This window comes from Schistocerca piceifrons, chromosome 2 (assembly GCF_021461385.2).
Source record: "Schistocerca piceifrons isolate TAMUIC-IGC-003096 chromosome 2, iqSchPice1.1, whole genome shotgun sequence".
NCBI lineage: Eukaryota > Metazoa > Arthropoda > Insecta > Orthoptera > Acrididae > Schistocerca > Schistocerca piceifrons.
In genome coordinates, this window is record NC_060139.1 from 387,501,496 (window position 1) to 387,527,092 (window position 25,597).

Consider the following 25,597-nt stretch of genomic DNA (forward strand, 5'->3'; position numbering starts at 1 on the left):
ATGCTCTTTTGCGCTCTGAAACCGTTGTTAATAGCTACTCTTTGCAAGATAACAAGTTCCCTTTTTACTTCATCATCGTCCAGAGTCAGATTCATTAGTATATGTATCATGGAGATAAAATAGGCTCGGTTATGGCACACTGGACAGCAGGAATCGTTATTTATTGTGTAGCGGCTGGCTTACGGAAAATTCCACATTTGTGTTGGCTGTTGATATCTGAAATTTGGAGGTCTAGGAAAGTTTTACTTCGGTTAATTTTCATTACTTTTGTAGATTTCATATTGGGATGTAAGCTATTAAGTTGGTCACGTATTATATCTATATTGCTAAGACGCTATGTGAAAAAGTGTGGCGTAAAGAACAGAAGTTTATCAGTTCTAGTATCATCTCTCTCTGATCTCAACATTAATGGGGTGTATTAGTGCATGAGATCCGAATTTTGGAGCACCTCGCCTTACTGCTAGTCTTAATTATTATTAAACCGAGTGCATTAAATTCACTTTTAGGGAAAGGTTAACGTACAGTTTGCTTAAGCAACGTAGTCGATCACCAGCCCCAATATCTGTCGTTCATAATAGACGATTTACAATGCCATGCACTGCAATCCAGGCTTGTGGCTCCCTTCACGATATTGGCCGCCTCGCTCCAGTCGCAGAGTTCACTCTGTCTGTGTGTCTGCGCAGAGGGACGGCTAGTCTCGCAACGGTACTCTCTCTATCGGTGACCACAGGTACTTCCAGATATTTAATTCTTACTCAGCACCCGTCTCACTCTGTGATTGTCCTGCATCGTCTTACTCTGATCATCGGTTGTACACGCGGTGATTCAGCTACCCCTACCGAAGTCGTTTTATGCAACCCGTAACATTATATTCAGCATTCAAAAACCAACCGCCCGTTTTTATATTCTCTCAGTTGCTATGTGTGAACTATTAATCCTACAGAAGAAATGGACAGGGCCTTTGTGTAAAAAAATTTAATGCAGTTAAATTTTGTACTGGGATACGTTTTAGCCGCAGAGCAAAGATTTCGATGGTTGGTTGACGCGGGGAAGGGAACCAAACAGCGAAGTCATCGATCCCATCGAATTAGGGAAGAATGGGGAACCATCCTGGCATTTGCCTGAAGCGATTTAGGAACTGTTTTCGAATTGCTCAAGAAAAACTTATAAAAGTGATCTTCAAACGCACCTTGACTCTCACATTCACCGGTCAGGATTTCTAATATTTTGCGATGACACTCTCTCCTACCACTGTAAAAATATTGTAAGAATTATTTCAAACATTCGACTTTTTTGGCCTTTATTCACTGGCCTTATTAAGCCAGCAGCTTATTCGAGCACTTTGACATTTGTGTAACCTTAACTAACAATTTTGTGGGTTTTAACAGCATAAAGTAAGCATTTACATCGTTGTATTCGTCAGGTCTATTGTGCTTGTAAGCGTTACGTTTAGATCGAATGGTCAGCGTAAATAGGTTCCACGTAAGGTTTTCAAAAGTTGTTTCTCTTTCATTGCCCTCCCTGGCACGTTTCAGTTAATAATGTTACCGAATAGCCCAATGAATAGAGACCAAAAAAAGTTCGAATATCGGGAATAGTTCGCATAGATGGAAACTTTTGTACGTTGGTAGGACGGAGTGCCACGAACAACATATTAAAAATACTGGCTGGTGAGGAATGAGTGTGGGGTGGAAGTGCGTTTGAAGACTTTTACAAGTTTCTCTTTATTAACTGGAAAACCGTGGCCTTCAGATATTACGTATCCCACTGCAAAATTTAACTACATTAAATTTCCTACAAAAGGTCCTTTTCATTTTTTTTCTGTAGGACTATTAGGTTGCGCGTATCGATCTAGAGAATATGAAACTATCGCGCGTGGTTTTTGAAGGCCAGATATAACTTTGCGGTTTGCATAAAACAACTTCGGCATGGGCAACTGAATCTCACTGTATACGCACCGCATTATTTCATGTTTTTCATAACAACCGAATGGCGGCTCGATCATAACTTAGCGTAATCGATAACGCGTCGGGGCTCAGATTTATATTACATGTATTCACCTGCTGATGACGGTACAGTTCTCCAAAACACATCATAGATATATAAAACTGATAATTTATAATGATGAAAAACGCGCAACTCTTTAAACTTAATGTTGTTTTTGCCGATTTCGATATTTACGCGGTGAGAAGCGATATAAATCTGATATGAATCTCTCGTTTCAGTTCTTCTACCTTTCACTTTTCGCTGGCGATTGACACGAGGGAGAGAACGGTGGCTGCCTCCCACCGCTATAAAGCTGTAACTGTTTCGGTATCAATAACTCGCGAGACTTGGCGTGACTTTCTGTATATTTCACGCGAGCGCGGCTTGGCGTGGAGGCTGGCAGAAGGCGAGATCTGGCGCTTTCATGCCTTTCCGCAGGCAGCACCCTCTGCGGGACAGGCGTAAATAACGGAGAGGCAGGAGGGCCGTATTCCCCTGGCGGGTGCTTATTCTGCTCTGCCGACGCGCAAGTTATTCGAATTTCCATGGGCCGAGGAAAAAGAGCACAAATGGACGAGAAAATATTCTCCCCAACGAAACCTAGCGAGCAGGCGCGAACAGCAGGGAGTGGGAACTGATCCGGCCGTAGTTGCCCTGGGTGTTATATGAAACGTGTTAAGACCTCGCCACACGGGCTTTGAGTGATTGTGAAAATTGCTTTCATATAGCAGCACCGGTTTTCAAAGCGCCACACGGGTGAAGTGTTTCGATGCAGTCCATTCTGGAACCCCACCAAGTCTTAAATGGAAGTCCACATCAACCTGTACTTCGTTTGCCTTTTCCTTCTTTAATGTTTTCGTTTCTGTCACTATATGGCCACGGGTATTTTTTTTTTCTTTTTTTGTTGAAATGAACAGTACCACTGACGAATGAGCCGTAACCACCAATGATAAGACGTAAATTAATAAAGATACATAACCTCAAAATCAATGCGACCTGATGTTTCTCGCCGATATTGGGTCATTGTTTCAACCACTGTGCCACTTGTATTGCTAAATAGTCTTATCCTAATGAAGGACAAAATCATTTCGTGTGGTAGAGTACTTTCTCGAAATCAAAATAACGACTGTAAGATAAATTTACTGAAATCCTAGAAGCTAAGCAATCACGTGTCCCGTTCAAGAAACGAGTGAATCTGTCTGCGCATTTCTAGTTTTCCTTTCAGTTTGTATTTAAATGCTAATTTGACAGTCCTGTGAGATTCCATCAATTCAACATATTTACGATTATGACCTGATGTCATTATACGGTCTTGTCTTGCTTTAAGACACTATCTTGGTTTAGGGTTCCATAACTTGTTCGCCATACTGTGGCACATAATAGGTCCACGAAATCAAATTTCACTTACTTACAAGTGAAGTTTCCTTACTTTCGTTAATCGTTAAGCCTCGATGTTACTGTTTCGAATATTGATTATAGAACTGGATAGACATTTTTATTTCTTGGAAAGCGACTATACATGCTCTGTAAGACGAATAAAGAGTGCTCGTTTCCTTTTGCAAAGTATGTGAGGTCTTTGTTGTGTCAGAAGGTCCTGCCGAAAAATGTGCACTGAAGATCCCTCCGATTTCGAAAGTAATCTGTTGTCATTGGAGTGATCTGAAAGTTAGTAAGTATTCCTTGAGTAAAAGAGAAATATTAGAAGTTATACGTACGACTGCAAGTATTAGTTTACAGTGTGTAGGATAATTATTTTACATAGGATATCAGTGCTATAGGGCTATACTTAGCATTGTGTATAGTGTATTGACAGGGACCTAGAAGCGATGGAGAGGTTTCGTCCCGCCGTAGCCCTCAGTGGTCCACAACCCCACAACAGGCCACAGCAGTCCACCCACCCCACCGCCAGCCCACACCGAACCCAAGGTTATTGTGCGGTTCAGCACCCAGTGGACCCTCCCGGGAATGTCTCATACCAGACGAATGTAACCCCAAATGTTGGCGTGGTAGAGTAATTATGCCGTACGCTTATGTGGAAACATAGCTCCTTACCCGCGTTTGCTCAGCATGGAAGCACGTTGCAGAACATTCACTGCTGTCCGTGATGATAACGCACCCTATTGAGAGCCATATCCGGCGTTTTTCAATGTCCAGACGACCATCATGAATCCCGCTGACGTCACTGTGATTAATGTTTGAATAAAAATGTCATTTCAGTCCATCTCATTGCGTATTTCTTTCAGTTACCTCCGTACTACGAGTATATTGTAGCAGTTCTTTCTATGCATGGTCCGAGTTCTATCGAGCTATGTTGCTTGACAGTGTCACATCACGCGAAAATTACTTTTCTCCTTAATTTTTGCCCACCAGTGTATTTGATGTCTTAGCTGCTTCAACCTTTATTTAACGTTCACATACGACGGATGGAAGACTGTAAGATTCACAAGTAGATAATCTTTCGATGAAGAATAAATCACTATTTAGTGAATCACGGATGATCATATGTATAAAAAAAAACAACATGGATAAGTGATTCGAGTATGTGGATCTACCTTACCTTCGGAAAACGGAACACCAGCGAACAGGAATGAAACACAATTCCGAATTAAAATGTGCGAGGTGGGCGCTTCAGAGAAGAAGCACATGCACTTTCCGCGCGAAGAGAATATTGGGTATGCCTTAATAAACGTCATTGCTAGAGGGTGGTACTACATATTTCACCAGAGGTACAATCGCAGCGGTTAGTCATTACTGCGAAGTATAACATTCTCAAGGAATTTAATATCGTACTGTTTCACCGGCGACCCCATTGGTGGCAGGTATGCGGCTTTTTATGAGAAAAGGGTACATTAAACGGCGGCGTCCCGGCCGTCCTCGGCAACATTTCTTGTGGAGAGTAATGAAGTGATGGTGGGAGGCGTCCCAGGCACGGTGTATGAACTCCTTTGCTGAAGTTCTCCTCGGGGCTTGTCAGATGCAGTGAGAGAGAGAAAGAGAGAGAGAGAGAAAGAATAAAGAAGCAGAGTATCAAAGCAAGTTCTCATGAACGGTAATTTGAAAAAACAGCATCAAAACTGGCGTCAGTAGGGTGGGCTGCATTCTACGGCAATCATATTTTTGCTTAATTTATGAATGGGTACGAAATTAATATAAAGATTGTATCATAATTAACTGACGCGGTGAATTTAAGTGGTAACATGAGCAAAATCGTTCCGCTAACAACGGATCGAAATTTGATTACCCTCCATTAATTATTTTTGGGTGTTGTGATTTTTTTGTCTGCAAGTGTATTTCTCAGCACAGCATACCCTTCAACACTCTTACAAGTTTTTCATACTGTTTCTGACCACTCTGTATACCTCGGTGTTAACAGCCTCTGTAGTTCGGCTGTGATACAACACCTAAAGCTCCTTGATTTTGCATGGTTCTCTCTGGACATTTTTGATGTAATGAACATACCAGATGATTGTGACATATTTCATATTTTAGAAATGCTCCTTAAGTATCCAGTGAACTTCACCACTCTCCTCTACCATTATCAGCTGAGAAAATGGTACCACCCATAAGCAAGAGTTCCCAACAAGCTGATTTGCCAATAAAATTCTTCTGGGCCTCTTACAGCATTGGCCAAGTGACCTTATACACACTCCTGGAAATTGAAATAAGAACACCGTGAATTCATTGTCCCAGGAAGGGGAAACTTTATTGACACATTCCTGGGGTCAGATACATCACATGATCACACTGACAGAACCACAGGCACATAGACACAGGCAACAGAGCATGCTCATTGTCGGCACTAGTACAGTGTATATCCACCTTTCGCAGCGATGCAGGCTGCTTTTCTCCCATGGAGACGATCGTAGAGATGCTGGATGTAGTCCTGTGGAACGGCTTGCCATGCCATTTCCACCTGGCGCCTCAGTTGGACCAGCGTTCGTGCTGGACGTGCAGACCGCGTGAGACGACGCTTCATCCAGTCCCAAACATGCTCAATGGGGGACAGATCCGGAGATCTTGCTGGCCAGGGTAGTTGACTTACACCTTCTAGAGCACGTTGGGTGTCACGAGATACATGCGGACGTGCATTGTCCTGTTGGAAAAGCAAGTTCCCTTGCCGGTCTAGGAATGGTAGAACGATGGGTTCTATGACGGTTTGGATGTACCGTGCACTATTCAGTGTCCCCTCGACGATCACCAGTGGTGTACGGCCAGTGTAGGAGATCGCTCCCCACACCATGATGCCGGGTGTTGGCCCTGTGTGCCTCGGTCGTATGCAGTCCTGATTGTGGCGCTCACCTGCACGGCGCCAAACACGCATACGACCATCATTGGCACCAAGGCAGAAGCGACTCTCATCGCTGAAGACGACACGTCTCCATTCGTCCCTCCATTCACGCCTGTCGCGACACCACTGGAGGCGGGCTGCACGATGTTGGGGCGTGAGCGGAAGACGGCCTAACGGTGTGCGGGACCGTAGCCCAGCTTCATGGAGACGGTTGCGAATGGTCCTCGCCCATACCCCGCGAGCAACAGTGTCCCTAATTTGCTGGGAAGTGGCGGTGCGGTCCCCTACGGCACTGCGTAGGATCCTACGGTCTTGGCGTGCATCCGTGCGTCGCTGCGGTCCGGTCCCAGGTCGACGGGCACGTGCACCTTCCGCCGACCACTGGCGACAACATCGATGTACTGTGGAGACCTCACGCCCCACGTGTTGAGCAATTCGGCGGTACGTCCACCCGGCCTCCCGCATGCCCACTATACGCCCTCGCTCAAAGTCCGTCAACTGCACATACGGTTCACGTCCACGCTGTCGCGGCATGCTACCAGTGTTAAAGACTGCGATGGAGCTCCGTATGCCACGGCAAACTGGCTGACACTGACGGCGGCGGTGCACAAATGCTGCGCAGCTAGTGCCATTCGACGGCCAACACCGCGGTTCCTGGTGTGTCCGCTGTGCCGTGCGTGTGATCATTGCTTGTACAGCCCTCTCGCAGTGTCCGGAGCAAGTATGGTGGGTCTGACACACCGGTGTCAATGTGTTCTTTTTTCCATTTCCAGGAGTGTATATATATATATATATATATATATATATTAGGAAAACAGCACGCTGAGTAAGATGACTTGCACTAGTGGCTGAAAAGTCGGAAGTCTTATACATTGACAATGCGGTCACAGATACAGAAGAATTTTATTAACTCAAGCTGATTTCTATATTATACGACAGAAAGCTAGGTAATTTACTAAAGAATTTTAAAGCATTGTCTCAACAGTAATCTTATTCTAACAAGGGGACAGTACGATCGCCCCTTCACAGATCTGATTCATATTGACAGGTCCCACGTCATTCTAGCAACAGATACGCGTTGTAGGCCACGAAGTTATGTGATGACCAGCAACCCTTTATAAATGTAAATCAACTTCGTTTTGCTGTAGACACATTCAGAAACCCAACCACACGAAAAACTCGGCGTTTTTTATATGCACTCTATGTCGCAATAACTATTCTTTTTCATGTGTCTACAATCAGTATCATCCCGCTTCCTGCATCACTCCATATGTTACACATTGTACTTGTCACAATTGTAGGTACAGTAATGTAAATAAATGAGTATACCCATTCGATTCAATGTTTTTGGTTACCTTTTTATTTCCAGTTTCTTTATGAAAAGTTTTGCTCCTTTTTTTCAGGATGAAGATCATTAAAACAATAAATAAATCATTGATACTTTGCAAAGTCGTAATAAATCTGTTGTTAGAATTACGTTGGGATGAAAAAAAGAAATACCAGCAGCAAGATTTGATCTAGAGCCATCGCATTCATAAAACTATGCACTTACTCGCTCGGCTGCGAACTCCTTGAATACTGGAGGCCATTCAAGGTACACAAGCACACTCAAAATTTCGAAACTCGATTTTCTCGAAAACTGTTGGGAGGTGAGTCTTTCTGTTTACATATGTTGAAATTCTTGTCGTAAACTGTACATCCTATCAAAACGAATGACGTCAGTGAGGGGAAATTTATGCTATCCCCTTTGAAGCAAAATTCACTGAATAATATCATACCCCCAAATTTCATGATGAAATCGTATATCGATATTAATACCGAGGAACGTATGAATGCAATAAACAATTTCGAAAAGATGCTTTTCAAACTTATGAAAAAGTGTTTTTGATAAAACTACGCAGAACGTGCAGAAAAGGAGGGCTGCGAAGCAAGTAACAAAGTAGACGTGGAGCTACTGCTCTGACTTCAAGGCTGAATTTCAAGTGCACTGTCGTATTTAAGGAAAATTTGGTTGATTTTGAATTAAGTAGAATTACGCTTTATGTAGATTTTCATTATAGGTATATATTGAAATGTGAAACAAATGTTAAAATGTGTTACACGAATAAGGACAGCTTAATAGATCACGTAACTACATCAAATGTTTATGATGATGATGATATTAAAACTGATATGTATAGATGGTCTGACACTTCAGATTATTCTCATAATAAGTTTTATAAAATACTATGCCTCAATAAAAATAAAGTAGGTTTAATGTAAGATCAATTATCGGAGGGCATTATTGTAGGATTCATAGGACTCATAAGAAAGAACTAAAACACAACGCATAAAGCGAAAGATGTGGAACTCTCATAAGCTAAGTAATTAAGTGTTGATTGTTACCGAGAATCTGTATTACATTACGGTGATAAATCGGTCCTTCGGCAAGGATGGTAAACAGGGGACATGTTGATGTCGGGACATAAAACCTTAGCGACCTTTATTCCGCGTACTCAGCTGGACAGCAACTATTCTTCGCAGACAGGAGCGCGAACATATACGCAAATGTCAGCATTTAAGAATAGACATGTTGTTCAGCTCAAAGAAGCCAGGTGCAGTAATCGGCGAATCATTCGACATTTGAATAGGAGCGATGTCTCTATCCCACAATGTTCGCAGGAATCATGGCCGAACACAGCGTTAAGAAGGAAGCTCTCCACCTAGACAGACGGCAAACCAAGCAATCGTCAGAGAGACACTCAGAGCCACGGATTCTCCATTATCATCGATCCGACGTGCAACTCGTGCTTCACTGAGCGCAAGGACCGTTAACAGGAGGCTCACAGAAAGGGGGGCTGAGCTCACTGCGCCCCTTGCGCCCACCAACATTGACGTCTGTGCGCCAGTAGGCCCGTTAGCAGTGGTGTTGGGTGTTGGGCACATTCGGGCTGGAATCTCATCTACCGGAGTAGAATTGTCATCAGTGATGAGACTCGCTTCGAACTGAGACCCGATGGCCAGTGAAGACGTGTCTGGAGACGCCCCGCCTAGTTGTTGGATACTAACCTGACTGTCACCTTCCACACGGCCCGACAACCTGGAGTGATGGTGTGGTGCCATTTGATTTCATAGCAGGAACTTTGCGGTTGTCGTCCACGGCAGCCGTACAGCATAGCGGTACGTCGACGATATTCTGCGCCCCTTTTAGTTGCCCTTCATGGCAAGCCATACCGGGCTTATATTTCAACGAGAAGATAAATGGCTCTGAGCACTATGGGACTTAACATTTCAGGTCATCAGTCCCCTATAACTTAGAACTACTTAAACCTAACTAACCTAAGGGCATCACACACATCCATGCCCGAGGCAGGATTCGAACCTGCGACCGTAGCGGTCGCGCGGTTCCAGACTGAAGCGCCTAGAAGCGCTTGTCCACCAGCGGCGGGCTGAACGAGAAGATATCCTCCCACAGACGGTGAGAATTTCTACCATTTGTCTTCGTCCTTGCCAAACTCTACCTTGGCCAGCAAAGTCGCCAGAACTCTCCCCAATTGAAAACGTTTGGAACATCATGGGCAGGACCCTCCAACTTGCTCGGGAGTTTGACGATCTAACGCTCCGTTTGGGGAGAACTGGGCACTGCAACCGTCAGGAGGACATCTAACAACTCTATCAATCCGTGCCAAGCCTAACGACTGCCTGCATAAGGGCCAAAGGTGGATCAACACGCTATCGACTTGCCCAGTTTCTGTAGTTTTATCGCTCGCATCTACCGATTACGGATTTCCGCCGTATTCGGATAATTGTTTCGTGGTGAGTAGATTTTTCTGATTTATGGATACCAAAATATCTTCCATCAGTGTAAATGTTGCCCGTTCAGTTGTGAATTGTTACGTTTTACCCTGCCAGGTAACATCTAGACTTATCTTACGACATATTAGTTTACGTATTGTATCGTAATGGGGTCTCCAAATTATGCTGATACTCCCTTGAAGGACTTCAGCTCGGTTTAGTATTTGCCGCTGTGCTAACACGGCCAGCCCTCGGATGTATCGGTGAGTTACGGGCAGTGTTTGTTGTGCCGCCAGGTGATCCGCGAGAACTGGAACCTGAAGTACAGCGCGTGCTTCGTGCTGTGCCCGCTGGGCCGCAACCTGAGCGCGCCCTCCTCGGTGTCGGTGGTGAGCCGCCTGCGGCTGCCGCCCGCTAACCGCCTGCTGGTGCGCAACACGCCGACCGACCCCGAGCTGCGCAACGGCTCCGCTCAGGGGCAGTCGCAGCAGCAGCCGCCTACGCCGCCGGAGGGACTCGCCGTCTGCGTCAAGCCTCTGCACTTCTCCTACAACCAGGTGCGTGCCGCAGCATGCTGTAGTCGTCTACATATAAAGGCCGGCGTTTCTTTCAATATATTTTTTTTAATTTTTCTTTATATTACGGTTTGAAAACCCATGAAGTAAAGATCGCACATGAACTTGTCTTTATCTGGATGGATTACTAATTTCGGCTAACAATCTAGCCATCTTCAGAACGTAAATGTTCTTGATTAGTGTTGGTGTTATTATGGTTTCACCCATCACTAAAATCTCTCTTAAAATGTCAGCTTTTCATCGTTCGTGGGCAGTGGAACTGAAAGATGTAAAACAAAGGCATTATGCCGTTAAACTTTGGCAACTGACACAATCAGTATTCATTTCATCTCGTGTACAGCACTCCGTCTTCAGGCAACAAGCGGCCCATCAGGTCAATCCGACCGCCGTGTCATCCTCAGTTGAGGATGGGGATAGGAGGGGCGTGTGGTCAGCACACCGCTCTCCCGGTCGTTATGATGTTATTCTGTGACCGGAGCCGCTACTATTCGGTCGACTAGCTCCTCAATTGGCATCACGAGGCTGAGTGCACTCCGAAAAACGGCAACAGCGCATGGCGGCCCGGATGGTCACCCATCCGAGTGGCGGCCACACCCGACAGCGTTTAACTTCGGTGATCTGACGGGAATCGGTGTATCCACTGCGGCAAGCCGGTTGCCCATCTCGTATACAGGGTGTTTAATAATTCATGATGCACTTCATGTCATATACAGGATATTTCACAATCCATGTACACACTTCTAGAGGTTGTAGAAGGGACTTAGTAAATCAAATTTTACAAAGGAATTCATGTCCGGAAACGTCATCCAACGGCGCTGCAGAACGTCAGAATTATAGGCGCCGGCGCATGGTTTTACAAACATTCAAGGATTGAGGTAAGGGTCCGTGTATCGGGAACGAACGAGTCGAAAGTTATAGGCGAAAACCATTCTGATACCTTACAGTACAATACATGTATCACTACTGTTGTTGCGAAGATTGTAGGATAGGCGACTTTCAGAGGTGGTAGAATGGACCAGAACAAGAGGATATGTCCAGTAAACATGGGCTCTGAAATGCGTACCTAATGAGCTAGTTCAATAGAGATGTGTGTTTCACCAGCGTAGATGGACAGGTGCCCATAGCTCATCACGTATACATTTTTGAGCCCATATTTACTGGTCATTTTTTCCTTTCTCGGTCCATACTACCATTCTCTCAGGGTTACATTCTCTTCATTCTTAGTAACAACCGTACTGGTACATGTACTTCACTGTCAGAGATATCAGAATGATTTTCACGTTAACTTTGCACTTGTTCGTTTCAGAACCAGGGTCCCTTACCTCAAATTAACACATTTATCGGTCTCTGTCGTCCCTGAAAGTTCGTAACATAATTACGGAATCATTCTGTGTGTACACACATTTACAGGCGCCGGCGCCTTATCTTTGACTCTTTGTGACTTCGTTGAATGACGCTTCTGGATAAGGGTTACCATGTAAAACTTGATGTACTAGGTCCTCTGTACGACCTCGGAGAAGTGTGAAACATGAATTGTGAAACACCCTGTATATGATGATCTCTGTTACGAGATGAAGTAAAAAGTACTGATTGTGTCAGCTACCAATGTTTAATGGCGTAACGCCTTTGTTTTATGACCACCTTTCAATTACACTGCCCATGAGCGATAGAAAGCTGTGACGTGTGGCGTTTTCATTTTAAGAGAGATTTTAATGATGTGTGAAGCCGTAGTGGCACCAGCACTAATCAAGAATGTTTTACGATCTGAAGATGGCTAAATTGTTAGCCTAAACTACTAATCCAGCCACATGAAGAAGATTACATGTGAGATTTTGACTTCATAGCCTTTCATATGCTAACATAAATCAAAGATTTACAACAGATAACGTATCTCCTGGTTGACAATGTCCACCAACTTGCTTTTTTAACATGTTTTTCTAATAGGAGTGAGCGGCAATGACTTGCCCTGTTACGGACTGCAATCGAGTCTACTGCTGAAAATATGTTCCTTAATCGTTGTTGTATACAACCATTCCTTAGATGGTGTTGTCCCGATTTACTATTAAATACTTGCAACAGAAGTTGAAGCTTAAAACTGAACCTGAGAAGGTGAATTCAGGCTGTTTATTTTGAGGGTTCCATTCTCTGAATAAAAGATGGAGGGTGTTACATTAAACCATAAAATATTGCCTAAAATTTATCAAACTTTGTGGGTAAGTTCATCAGGTACTGAATGATTAAACTTTCATTTAATTTGTAACTGAAGTCCATTATCAACTTCAGTATGAGTCGTGACCCAAGCGGACAAGAATACACCCCTACGTTCGTTGTGGATTGAAAGGAAAACGAGACTCCCAACATCATCGTGAGGAAGACATATTGTGACAGTTCTTGAAGACTGCTCTTTGGAATCTAGCATGAAAGTGTACGTCTTCCCGTCGCATTCAAGGCATGCTCTACGCCTGACAAATCGGAGCAGGCCATTCATGGATTTGAACATTCCTCAATTGTTTGTGGTGTGAAATGGAGCGTAGGGCTTGTAGCATGTTACTGGAATATGCCCTTCGGTACCTTCCTTGGTCATGAAAGGTATGATAATTAATTTTGACAGGCTTGAGAGGTAGTCGCGATCACTCAGGCTTGCTTCAGCAATTGCCAAATCGTCTCAGTTGTTATTTTCAGTGGTTCCCCATACCACGGTTTCAAGAGTTGGATAGGTATGGGCCTCTAGAATCGCTGTTTCTTGTGACCTTGCACAGTATCATCTACAGACACGTTGCCGTCGATGTGACCGCCACAAACGAAAGCGATACTCGCCTACTATACCATAAAATACCATTCAGTGTCCTAGTCGTCTCTGGCTGAATGACAAGCAAGTTTCTGTCAGCGATAAAGGGCAGAGTGGAAACCCTGTATCTAATGAACCCTCCACCACCACCACCCTCCCCCCCCCCCCCCCCCCTCACGTAACATCTAAGCATATTCCAGCTGTTGCCATCCTTCTATTTTTCAGTGACGATATTCTTGTGCTGCAGCCTCTCTCGAAAGGACTATAGACTCTGTCGCCGTGAATGCACCTCAGTGCTATCATTTCACTTCAGCCAACAATCTGTGCGCTCTGTTGGTACAATTCTCCCTTGTCCTTCACGCCGATAATCCGACGTTTCTGAAAATCCGAAGGAGCGCAGTAAGCTGTCACGTGCACGCCCTCTGAGTACGTTATCTTGTGATTTCCACCGGAAAATTTGCACTAACATTAGACGCACCCAATAGCCACTACTGTTCCTCTTAGAATGGCTATTCCTCTACTCAAAATACATGCCCGTGAGCATGAAGTTTTAATCTACTTATCCCTAAGGTATGTAATTGCTGGACTATCGGTTTGGTATTGCTCAATCAAGATGTTAATGGTGTAAAATTTACTATTTTCTTAAGTGTATACTCCAGAAGAGGCAGAAAAGGACTTGGAAGACAGGTGAACTGGATGGATAGTTTGTTAAAAAGAGGATTTTACTCAATTTAGGCGATGCTGAGGAGATCAGATTAGGATATGAGATATTCAAAGCAGTCGATATGTTGCGCTGTTTGGGCAGCAAAACGATGTTCGAAGTAATTAGGATTTGATACGCAGACTAACTATTGTAAGGAATCTATTTCTGAAAAAAAATGAATTTGTGGACATCGAATATAAATTTAAGTATTAGGAAATCAATTCTGGAGGTATTTAGACCCGCCAAAATGACGGGGTGTCAACTAACACTTCATTATCCGGTTGTCTCTCCACCTACAGTAGTGATTTTTTTAAGTGGTACTAGTCAATGCTTATCACAATGAACTTTAAAGAACGTTTACAAAATCATTGTAATAAAAGTGTGACATTGCTCAGATAACCTTTACCCTACCTCACTCTCTGTACAACAGCTGTTGCAAACAAAGTCTGATAACTACAAAAGACTGGTATGTGACATGCTATTCAAGCCTCTCATGCATTATCACGTGTCACTGACATCTACACTTGGGTATTCAGTTAATTTGTAAGAGAAAATTTCCTTTTTCTTGTTTTTATCCCCTTACAAAAGTGAACAATTTGTATGAGAGATATTTTCCCCGTTAGAAACCTAATGTTTGTTGGGGTGATAAGATATAACTAATGTAATGTAGTGATTATACAAATACACTCCTGGAAATTGAAATAAGAACACCGTGAATTCATTGTCCCAGGAAGGGGAAACTTCATTGACACATTCCTGGGGTCAGATACATCACATGATCACACTGACAGAACCACAGGCACATAGACACAGGCAACAGAGCATGCACAATGTCGGCACTAGTACAGTGTATATCCACCTTTCGCAGCAATGCAGGCTGCTATTCTCCCATGGAGACGATCGTAGAGATGCTGGATGTAGTCCTGTGGAACGGCTTGCCATGCCATTTCCACCTGGCGCCTCAGTTGGACCAGCGTTCGTGCTGGACGTGCAGACCGCGTGAGACGACGCTTCATCCAGTCCCAAACATGCTCAATGGGGGACAGATCCGGAGATCTTGCTGGCCAGGGTAGTTGACTTACACCTTCTAGAGCACGTTGGGTGGCACGGGATACATGCGGACGTGCATTGTCCTGTTGGAAAAGCAAGTTCCCTTGCCGGTCTAGGAATGGTAGAACGATGGGTTCGATGACGGTTTGGATGTACCGTGCACTATTCAGTGTCCCCTCGACGATCACCAGTGGTGTAACGGCCAGTGTAGGAGATCGCTCCCCACACCATGATGCCGGGTGTTGGCCATGTGTGCCTCGGTCGTATGCAGTCCTGATTGTGGCGCTCACCTGCACGGCGCCAAACACGCATACGACCATCATTGGCACCAAGGCAGAAGCGACTCTCATCGCTGATGACGACACGTCTCCATTCGTCCCTCCATTCACGCCTGTCGCGACACCACTGGAGGCGGGCTGCACGATGTTGGGGCGTGAGCGGAAGACGGCCTAACGGTGTGCGGGACCGTAGCCCAGCTTCATGGAGACGGTTGCGAATGGTCCTCGCCGATACCCCAGAAGCAACAGTGTCCCTAATTTGCTGGGAAGTGGCGGTGCGGTCCCCTACGGCACTGCGTAGGATCCTACGGTCTTGGCGTGCATCCGTGCGTCGCTGCGGTCCGGTCCCAGGTCGACGGGCACGTGCACCTTCCGCCGACCACTGGCGACAACATCGATGTACTGTGGCGACCTCACGCCCCACGTGTTGAGCAATTCGGCGGTATGTCCACCCGGCCTCCCGCATGCCCACTATACGCCCTCGCTCAAAGTCCGTCAACTGCACATACGGTTCACGTCCACGCTGTCGCGGCATGCTACCAGTGTTAAAGACTGCGATGGAGCTCCGTATGCCACGGCAAACTGGCTGACACTGACGGCGGCGGTGCACAAATGCTGCGCAGCTAGCGCCATTCGACGGCCAACACCGCGGTTCCTGGTGTGTCCGCTGTGCCGTGCGTGTGATCATTGCTTGTACAGCCCTCTCGCAGTGTCCGGAGCAAGTATGATGGGTCTGACACACCGGTGTCAATGTGTTCTTTTTTCCATTTCCAGGAGTGTATTCATCTTTGTTTATCATTACTTACAAGAAAAATAATTCAATAATAAAAAATAAGCCCATTTCAAATCCAATACAATGCAGTCAGCCTATGTATCATTTCTTCATAAGGAAATCCAACCCCATTCTTGATCCACACTACGCATGTTCTTGTACTTGAACATGTCACTGACATATCTCTTCTTATCTTCTGCTAGTAATAGTTCAATGTTGTGCAATTTTTGATTTAATTAACTATCCAGTCAATGCTGTACATTCATTATGTTCAGAAGCGAAAGTAGTGCCCTTTGCTCGTATCCCTTCTCGATGAAATTAAGAGTTGACCTTTTATAGTTCCGATAGTGTTTGAGTGCGTGATGTTCTGTATGAAATATGTGCCAGACTTGTATCAAGTCCAACGATTTTTGTAGAAAATATCTAATCCAATTGGACTTTTCGTTTGATTTAAAGCCACGGCCGGTTTCCACCACTTAGACTATTATTTAATGGTATATATGAGCGCCCTGAGGGGGCACACGCATGTAATTAGTTACGTTTAAGTGAAAAAATCTGCACTGCTTTCAAAGTCTGAATTTTCTGAGTTATATGGTGAACCGGAACCCTCTAATGATTCAGCTATCCAATCATTATTTGTATCCATTATTATTTTTATTAACACTACACAAACAGTGAACAAGAGCAGCAATGCTTTTAATGATTTGTGAATAACAGAAGCAATCATGAGTTGACGAAATGTGGTTCTAAAATCACTCACTAGAGCACTCGTAACTCTGTCGTTCACACACGTGTTCATCTGTCAAATAGAAACTCGTTTTTTCAACGATCAAACAAAGTGATATCAGTTGCAACTTCGATTTTCTTGTAACTCGGCTATTTCTCCACAAAATGCAGCCCGTATACGTACTATTTGTAGCAGAAGTCAGAGAGAATCTTGTCACACTAACCACTCACCTTCTTCGATTTTGTGAGTTGGAACATTGTCATTCCAAAGGATCGATTCGTCTAGAGTGTTGAAATGAAACGTGGGCGATTATCCGTTCAGACAAGAACAGAATAAAAGCTTTTAAAATGTTATTCAATAGAAGAATATTAAGAGTGGTATAAGACTGGGTTGCAAAAAGAAGAACCTTAAAGTAAATTGCATTGCTTTTGCAGATGATATGGCCCTGTTTACCGAAACAATGGAAGAAGCACGGGAGCAAATCCTTGAACTAAAGAAACAAGCAGCTAAAATAGGTCTTCACATCCCCTTTGAAAAAACTAAGATATTGACAAACATCAAGCACTCATGTAAATACCTCAAAGCTCAAGAACAGAAGATTGAAATCGTAAAAGAATTCAAATATCTCGGAGAATGGATTAGTGGGAATGCTGGGGAAAGCAAAGCAATGGAATCCAGAAAAAATAAACTTGAATTGGCCTTCCATCTAACAAAAAATACATACAACAAAAAATCCCTTTCATGGGGGTCCAAAATTACACATTACAAGACCGTGATTAGGCCAGAAGCACTGTATGCAGCAGAAATACTTAACATGAAAACTTGAGCTAAAATTTCAAGATAATAAGATTATATACATCGAAAATGAAACTCTCTACAAGAAAATTGAAAAACTTTCAGATTATATGTGAAAAAGGAGAATAAATTTTTATGGTCATCTTCTCAGAATGAATTCCATCAGATTAACTAAACAAATCTTTGATTTCTTCCGTAACCGCAAAACGAAACCCAACTGGTTTAAAGAAACTGAGAAAGACCTAGCAGAATTAAAGATTTTAGAAAATTCACTTATTGATGGAACAGCTGAATTTATTGATAAAGATAAAAACATAATGTTCCAAGACAGATCTACACAAAAGTCCAAACCCTTCATCTCGGAAGAAGAGAGGAGAAGAAGATCATAAAGAATGAAGAAATACTGGGCCCTAAGAAAAGAATAACGCACAAAGAAATGATTGATCCAGCGTACCCCAAAGAGGGTGAAACGAAAGAAGAGAGAGAAGAATGTAGAAGAATAGTTGGGTAGATCAGTACTGATGAGGAGATACTAAATGAACCTGTGGAGAAGAGACATTTACAGCACAACTTGGCTAAAAGAAGGGATAGATTGATTAGATATACTCTGCTCTGACGCATCAAGAAATTGTCGGTTTCGTATTGGAGGGAAGTTTTGCGTGGGGGGGGGGGGGGCAGGGGGGGGGGGAGACCAAAGGATGGATACAGAAAGTAGGTTCAAATGGATGTAGGTTGCGATAGTTATTCGGAGATAAAGAGGCGTGCTTAAGATAGATTATCTAAAAGAGCGGCACCAAACTAGTCTTCAGACTGAAGACCACAACACTAGCAACATGTAAGACATGATGCCCTTTTCAGGTTCCTCTCTTACCTTCTTAAGATTTAGCCCTTCTATCCCTCGTTTGCATATCAGACACGACCAGAGTAGTTTTGCAGACGAGTGAGACTTGTGTGCTGGTTGGTGCGGCAGGCGCTGCAGCTGGTGGAGTTCCTGGAGCTGAACTCTGTGCTGGGCGCGCGCCACTTCACGCTGTACAACCACACGCTGGGCCCGGCCGTCGACTGCGTGCTGCGCGACTACGTGGCTCGCGGCACCGTCACACTGCTGCCCTGGCAGCTCAACATGGCCTCGCAGAAGGAGATCCGCACCGAGGGCCTGTTCGCCGCGCTCAACGACTGCCTGTACCGCAGCATGTACCGCTACTCGCACGCCGCCCTCATAGACCTCGACGAGTTCATCATCCCGCGCCACAACGACACCATCCCCCAGCTGCTGAGGTGAGCTCCCGCCGTCGGCCGTGCTGTTAAGTGGTCGCACTTCTCTTTCTCATTCTTATTTCTCTTTCATTTGATACTGATACGGAGAAACCGTGGTGGAGGAAAACCAACCAGGGGGCATCGAATCGAACATTACTTTCCCAATAACCAGAGATCCGAGGGGCATTGTTGTGGACGTTGTGTTCATAAAACAACAGCCGATCGGCAACTTGCTTGCGGAAGTGTATCCGGTAGGCGAACATATTACCGTGTGTCTGTCACTGGTTTTGAGCGGCTAATCAGCAGTTTTGTTATTTAATGGTGCTTGTGCTCCGCTGTTCCATGTTGCAGTGTGCTCTCTATACAGTAGTAAAAGTCAAATCATTTTAGCTCTGAACACGTCTTATACACTCCAAATGGTTCAAATGACTCTGAGCACTATAGGACTTAACATCTGAGGTCAAGCAGCGCGGAGTGGCTGCGCGGTTTGGGGCATCATGTCGCGGACTGCGCGGCCCCTCCCGCCGGAGGTTCGAGTCCTCCCTCGGGCATGGGTGTGTGTGTGTTGTTCTTAGTATAAGTTAGTTTAAGTAGTGTGTAGGTCTAGGGACCGATGACCTAAGCAGTTTGGTCCCTTAGCAATTCACACACATTTCAACATTTTGAACTTCTGAGGTCATCAGTCCCCTAGAACTTAAAACTGCTTAAACCTAACTAACCTAAGGACATCACACAAATCCATGCCCGAGGCAGGATTCGAACCTGCAACCGTAGTGGTCACGTGGTTCCAGACTGAAGCGCCTAGAACCAGTCGGCCACACCGGCCGGTCTTATACACTCTAATACACAAAAGACGCACCACGAAGGAGTGAACCGAATATCACGGAAATGGGTAAATGTCATGTATATGTACAGTAAAACACATAATTACAACTTCAGAAAAATTGGATGACCTATTCAAGAGAAAAAGCTTCACTAATTGAGCAAGTCAGTACGCGTTGGCCCATCTCTGACGCTTATGCAAATAGTTATTCAGCTTGGCATTGATTGAAGAGTTGTTGGAAATCATCCTCAGGGATATAGTGCCACATTCTGTCCGCTTGGGGCGTATCCGGACACGTCTACGGCCTTGAACCCTATTGACTGGACTAGAATTGTCTTCAGTGATGAGTATCACCTAGAATTAAGCACTGATGACCAGCAAAGACGCGTGTGGAGATGCCCCCTTGCAGCAGTTAGGATACCAACCTGACTCTCGCCCGTCAAACGGCCCTACACTGCTGGTCTGGGGTGCCACGTCACATCATAGCAGGACCCCTTCGGTTGTCATCCGCGGCACTCTTACAGCACAGTGATATGTCGTCGACATTCTTTGCCCCGTTCATGGCAAGCCATCGTGGGCTCACACTTCAGCAAGATAACTCCCACCCGCACATGGCGAGAGTTTATACTGCTTGTCTTTGTGCTTGCAAAACGCTACTTTCGCCAACAGGGTGCTCTACCCAGATCAGGATTTTGGATATCTTAGGAGGAAATTAGACAGAATTTTGCACGATATCCCTGAGTAGGACATTCAGAAACTCTATCAGACAATGCCAAACCGAATAACTGCTTGCATTAGGGCCAAGGGTCGGCCAACGCGTTACTGACACACTCAATTTTTGAAGTTCTTACTCTTAAATAAATCATCCAATTTTTCTGAAATTGCAATCATTTGTTTGTCGGCAAATCACGTCTTCCAATTTCCCTCCCATTCGGATAATTCATTCGTTGTGCATTTTTTTGTGTTTGACCGCTTTATCAGCTTGCTAAAGTCAACGCATCATTTGTTGTTAAAATTATATTTGTTGACGGGTTTCGAACGTAACTCTTCATCAGAACATCATATAAAATGCATTAATAAATAGTATTGTATCATAATTACAATTATTTTTTCTAAGAATGTACACCAACAGTCTCATGGTAACTGGTTTCGCTCAGTTTCTGGCCATCCACATACGTCGACATTCCAACACCTGCTCCATTCACCGCCACCGCGTACCATCGTGGTATGAGGGTCTGAGTATCGTCAAACACTGACCGAAACCCCTTACCATCAAAATAACTTTTTTGCGGTCAAGACTGTTTGTGCCCATTTTTAAAGTACTTTTTTCCAACAGAAATGTTGTCAAAATTAATTATATCCTCGACATCGGTGCTCCGAAACGCGTCAGCAAATATAATTCTAACAAGAAGTGATTTGTTCATTTTATCGACCTAATGAAGCAGTAAAGTAAGACGTGCTCAGAGTTTACGTAATGGTCGCAGGCCTCCTGCGCGACTTTGTGGCGCAATTGAAATTAAAACATTTGGCCTTTTATTTCGTTATCAATAGCATTATATCGCGCAGTGCCACGTACCGACAGAATGCTGTTTCTACAGCATATCTTAGTATTTTAACAACTAAATGTCGTTACGGTACTTCCAGCAAAGCTGATTTAATAACCAAGCTTTACCTAGTGAATATCGCTGAAAATTCGCGTCTAACGTAACCACCCATGCAGAGGAATTCAAAGTTTACCTAGCCGTGACTGTTAAACTGAGACCATTATCTTCCGCTAATTTAATAAGTAACTGAGATCCTTAGCGTAACAGGTATAACTAGTGCAACTTAGTTAAAATGTACACACACTGACCGGCAGTCGCTTCACGGCTCTAAGTCTACAACGGTGCATTTCCGACCTTCGGTTATTTGGGAGAATTTTACTCGATTCACGCCCCCTGTGATGCTCCGAAATTTTTATCATGTACTTTATCTCAGAGCTGTATAATTACTACGAATTATTTGGCAGTTACACCAATATCGAACATAAATCCTAATCTCTCCATCCTGTCAATAAGTAAAGATTGAAGGATTTACACCGGACATAAAAGTACTCGACGTGAGATCCATGTGAAGTATTGCACACGCCCATACGATAGACGGTCCTTGTCCAGCTATACATATGAACCTGGTCTGCATTCTTAATTATGGTAACATCTTTGAAAATGTAAGCAAACTTGCAGTTCATGAAGTCATATACTGAGAGATCCCACGAATGGAACGTCAAACGTCCAGATGAACGGAAGATATTCCCCATCTTGGTGGAAATTTTTCTTCACTTCCTGGCATAAACCAATATCCAGGTATAATTATCCTGTGATAGTTTCTTTCGCGAAGGAAAATGAACAAAACGCACGTCATTTAGAGATGGCTCAGAATACAGCTACTTCTGAGATATCACATCCAAAGTATATAACATATCGCGATTGCATGGGGTCCACTCTAGCCAACCCCGCAAAACCTCCTCTGTTTCCAAATGCACATTATGTATATTGATATTACCAGTTAAATGAACTCAGTCCATCATTCATAATTACTTCTTACAAGTGATACTGATGCTTTTCAGCAATGTCCATGAAACTGTCTTGTTACATTGTCGTTTGGGTTCGGCTTTTATAGCAATTGTGGACTGCAGGTTAGCCGTTTCAGACGTAATGACGCCTTTGGTGCTCTCGGTGCCAGCCTTTGGGTAACAAGGTAGATGCCCTGGCAATAGCCCCGTTCTCTCCAAACACCCTCAAGCTGGGCTGGCCACATAAGTCCTAGGAATGTTCACCTAATATTTTTTTTCTGTGAGAGTTTCGTTACTTCTAACCACGTTACCATGATTGAGTAGAGGCATTGTAAAACACACAAAGAAGATCACTCCAGACGTATGAAAGAGTACTTGACAATAACCGAATACTGCATAGAACTGTACTATGTAACTGATGTCGACTACATCTAAGGTCGATCTAAAATACTAGGTTTATTTCCTTAATACACGGGTAAGAACATTTATTTGCGTTTACTGTTTGTGAAAATATTATTGAATCCGGTACCATCAGACCATCTTATAAATCATCTTCGTCACCCAAAATAGTTGTCTTCTTGCGTTACCTGCAGCTTACAGCTTGAGAGAGAGATAGACATCGTTAATATACGGAGCAGTTTCGGGCTGAAGGAAACTATACTGTTTAATGTCGTAATGAAAGTAGGTCTTTTTCACATAGATACCTTCTAGTAAGTGAAACAGGCAAAAAGGAATACAAACGTCTCAAAAATGAGATCGACAGGAAGTGCAAAATGGCTAAGCAGGGATGGCTAGAGGACAAATGTAAGGATGTAGAGGCCTATCTCACTAGGGGTAAAATAGATACCGCCTACAGGAAAATTAAAGAGACATTTGGAGATAAGATAACGACTTGTATGAATATCAAGAGCTCAGATGGAAACCCAGTTCTAAGCAAAGAAGGGAAAGCAGAAAGGTGGAAGGAGTATATAGAGGGTCTATACAAGGGCAATGTACTTGAGGACAATATTATGGAAATGGAAGAGGATGTAGATGAAGATGAAATGGGAGGTATGATACTGCGTGAAGAGTTTGACAGAGCACTGAAAGACCTGAGTCGAAACAAGGCCCCCGGAGTAGACAATATTCCATTGGAACTACTGACGGCCGTGGGAGAGCCAGTTCTGACAAAACTCTACCATCTGGTGAGCAAGATGTATGAAACAGGCGAAATACCCTCAGACTTCAAGAAGAATATAATAATTCCAATCCCAAAGAAAGCAGGTGTTGACAGATGTGAAAATTACCGAACTATCAGCTTAATAAGTCACAGCTGCAAAATACTAACACGAATTCTTTACAGACGAATGGAAAAACTAGTAGAAGCCAACCTCGTGGAAGATCAGTTTGGATTCCGTAGAAACACTGGAACACGTGAGGCAATACTGACCTTACGACTTATCTTAGAAGAAAGATTAAGGAAAGGCAAACCTACGTTTCTAGCATTTGTAGACTTAGAGAAAGCTTTTGACAATGTTGACTGGAATACTCTCTTTCAAATTCTAAAGGTGGCAGGGGTAAAATACAGGGAGCGAAAGGCTATTTACAATTTGTACAGAAACCAGATGGCAGTTATAAGAGTCGAGGGACATGAAAGGGAAGCAGTGGTTGGGAAGGGAGTAAGACAGGGTTGTAGCCTCTCCCCGATGTTGTTCAATCTGTATATTGAGCAAGCAGTAAAGGAAACAAAAGAAAAATTCGGAGTAGGTATTAAAATTCATGGAGAAGAAATAAAAACTTTGAGGTTCGCCGATGACATTGTAATTCTGTCAGAGACAGCAAAGGACTTGGAAGAGCAGTTGAATGGAATGGACAGTGTCTTGAAAGGAGGATATAAGATGAACATCAACAAAAGCAAAACAAGGATAATGGAATGTAGTCTAATTAAGTCGGGTGATGCTGAGGGAATTAGATTAGGAAATGAGGCACTTAAAGTAGTAAAGGAGTTTTGCTATTTGGGGAGCAAAATAACTGATGATGGTCGAAGTAGAGAGGATATAAAATGTAGACTGGCAATGGCAAGGAAAGCGTTTCTGAAGAAGAGAAATTTGTTAACATCCAGTATTGATTTAAGTGTCAGGAAGTCATTTCTGAAAGTATTCGTATGGAGTGTAGCCATGTACGGAAGTGAAACATGGACGATAAATAGTTTGGACAAGAAGAGAACAGAAGCTTTCGAAATGTGGTGCTACAGAAGAATGCTGAAGATTAGGTGGGTAGATCACATAACTAATGAGGAAGTATTGAATAGGATTGGGGAGAAGAGAAGTTTGTGGCACAACTTGACCAGAAGAAGGGATCGGTTGGTAGGACATGTTCTGAGGCATCAAGGGATCACCAATTTAGTATTGGAGGGCAGCGTGGAGGGTAAAAATCGTAGGGGGAGACCAAGAGATGAATACACTAAGCAGATTCAGAAGGATGTAGGTTGCAGTAGGTACTGGGATAGAGTAGTATGGAGAGCTGCATCAAACCAGTCTCAGGACTGAAGACCACAACAACAACAACAACAACAACAACAACAACCTTCTTTAATCATGTATTTCTGTTGTTGTTACTTTATCTTATCACCCAGAACTATTGGGCTACTTCTCGAACGCAGTTTCGGTTCGTATCCGAATTATGCGAATATATGAACTAAATTTCATCCGTCATTTATTATATCGCCGTTTTGGCCAATACACGAAGACCTCTGTGCTAGAGTCGAGCTTTGTTGAACACCTTTCGTGTACACTTAATATTTTCCAGAGTATGTCAGATATTATGAGTGAAGAGAGGGAGCTGTTTCACTCAAGTAAAGCTTAATCTATCTATGATGTCTTTTAGAGAGAAGCCGTCTTTTCTCAAGAATTACCAACGCAGCATTTTTTATTTTTTCGATCTTTCTTTTGGAATTTTTTTCTAAATATTGTAGCGTAACACACCCACTATACAGTATCTATCTTTCTTGTTTAAAATTTCGTGATATTCTCCGGGAACGACACGATAAAGGTAAAAAGGACTAATAACACTCTTTGTTTATTTCCCACCAGAATGAACATGTAATAATGTGGTAAAAAGCAACTAGCATTTTTTACTGAGAGGAGGAATTGTAACTGATAAAGAAACTCCTTGGTTGTCAGTTTAAAGCTTAAAACGGAACAGGATCGATACGATTTGGGTGTGACTTCATTTGTTAACATTGACAATAT

At 43.6% G+C, this 25,597-nt stretch overlaps 1 protein-coding gene across 1 annotated transcript in view; it reads left to right on the forward strand.

Annotated features, from left to right (window-relative positions):
• Window positions 1–25,597, forward strand: part of LOC124775417 — a 271,730-nt gene that overhangs the window by 186,217 nt on the left and 59,916 nt on the right. The window contains exons 5-6 of the mRNA XM_047250250.1: window positions 10,345–10,605; window positions 18,707–19,014. Coding sequence (XP_047106206.1) covers window positions 10,345–10,605; window positions 18,707–19,014 — 569 coding nt within the window. The remainder of the gene's footprint in view (window positions 1–10,344; window positions 10,606–18,706; window positions 19,015–25,597) is intronic.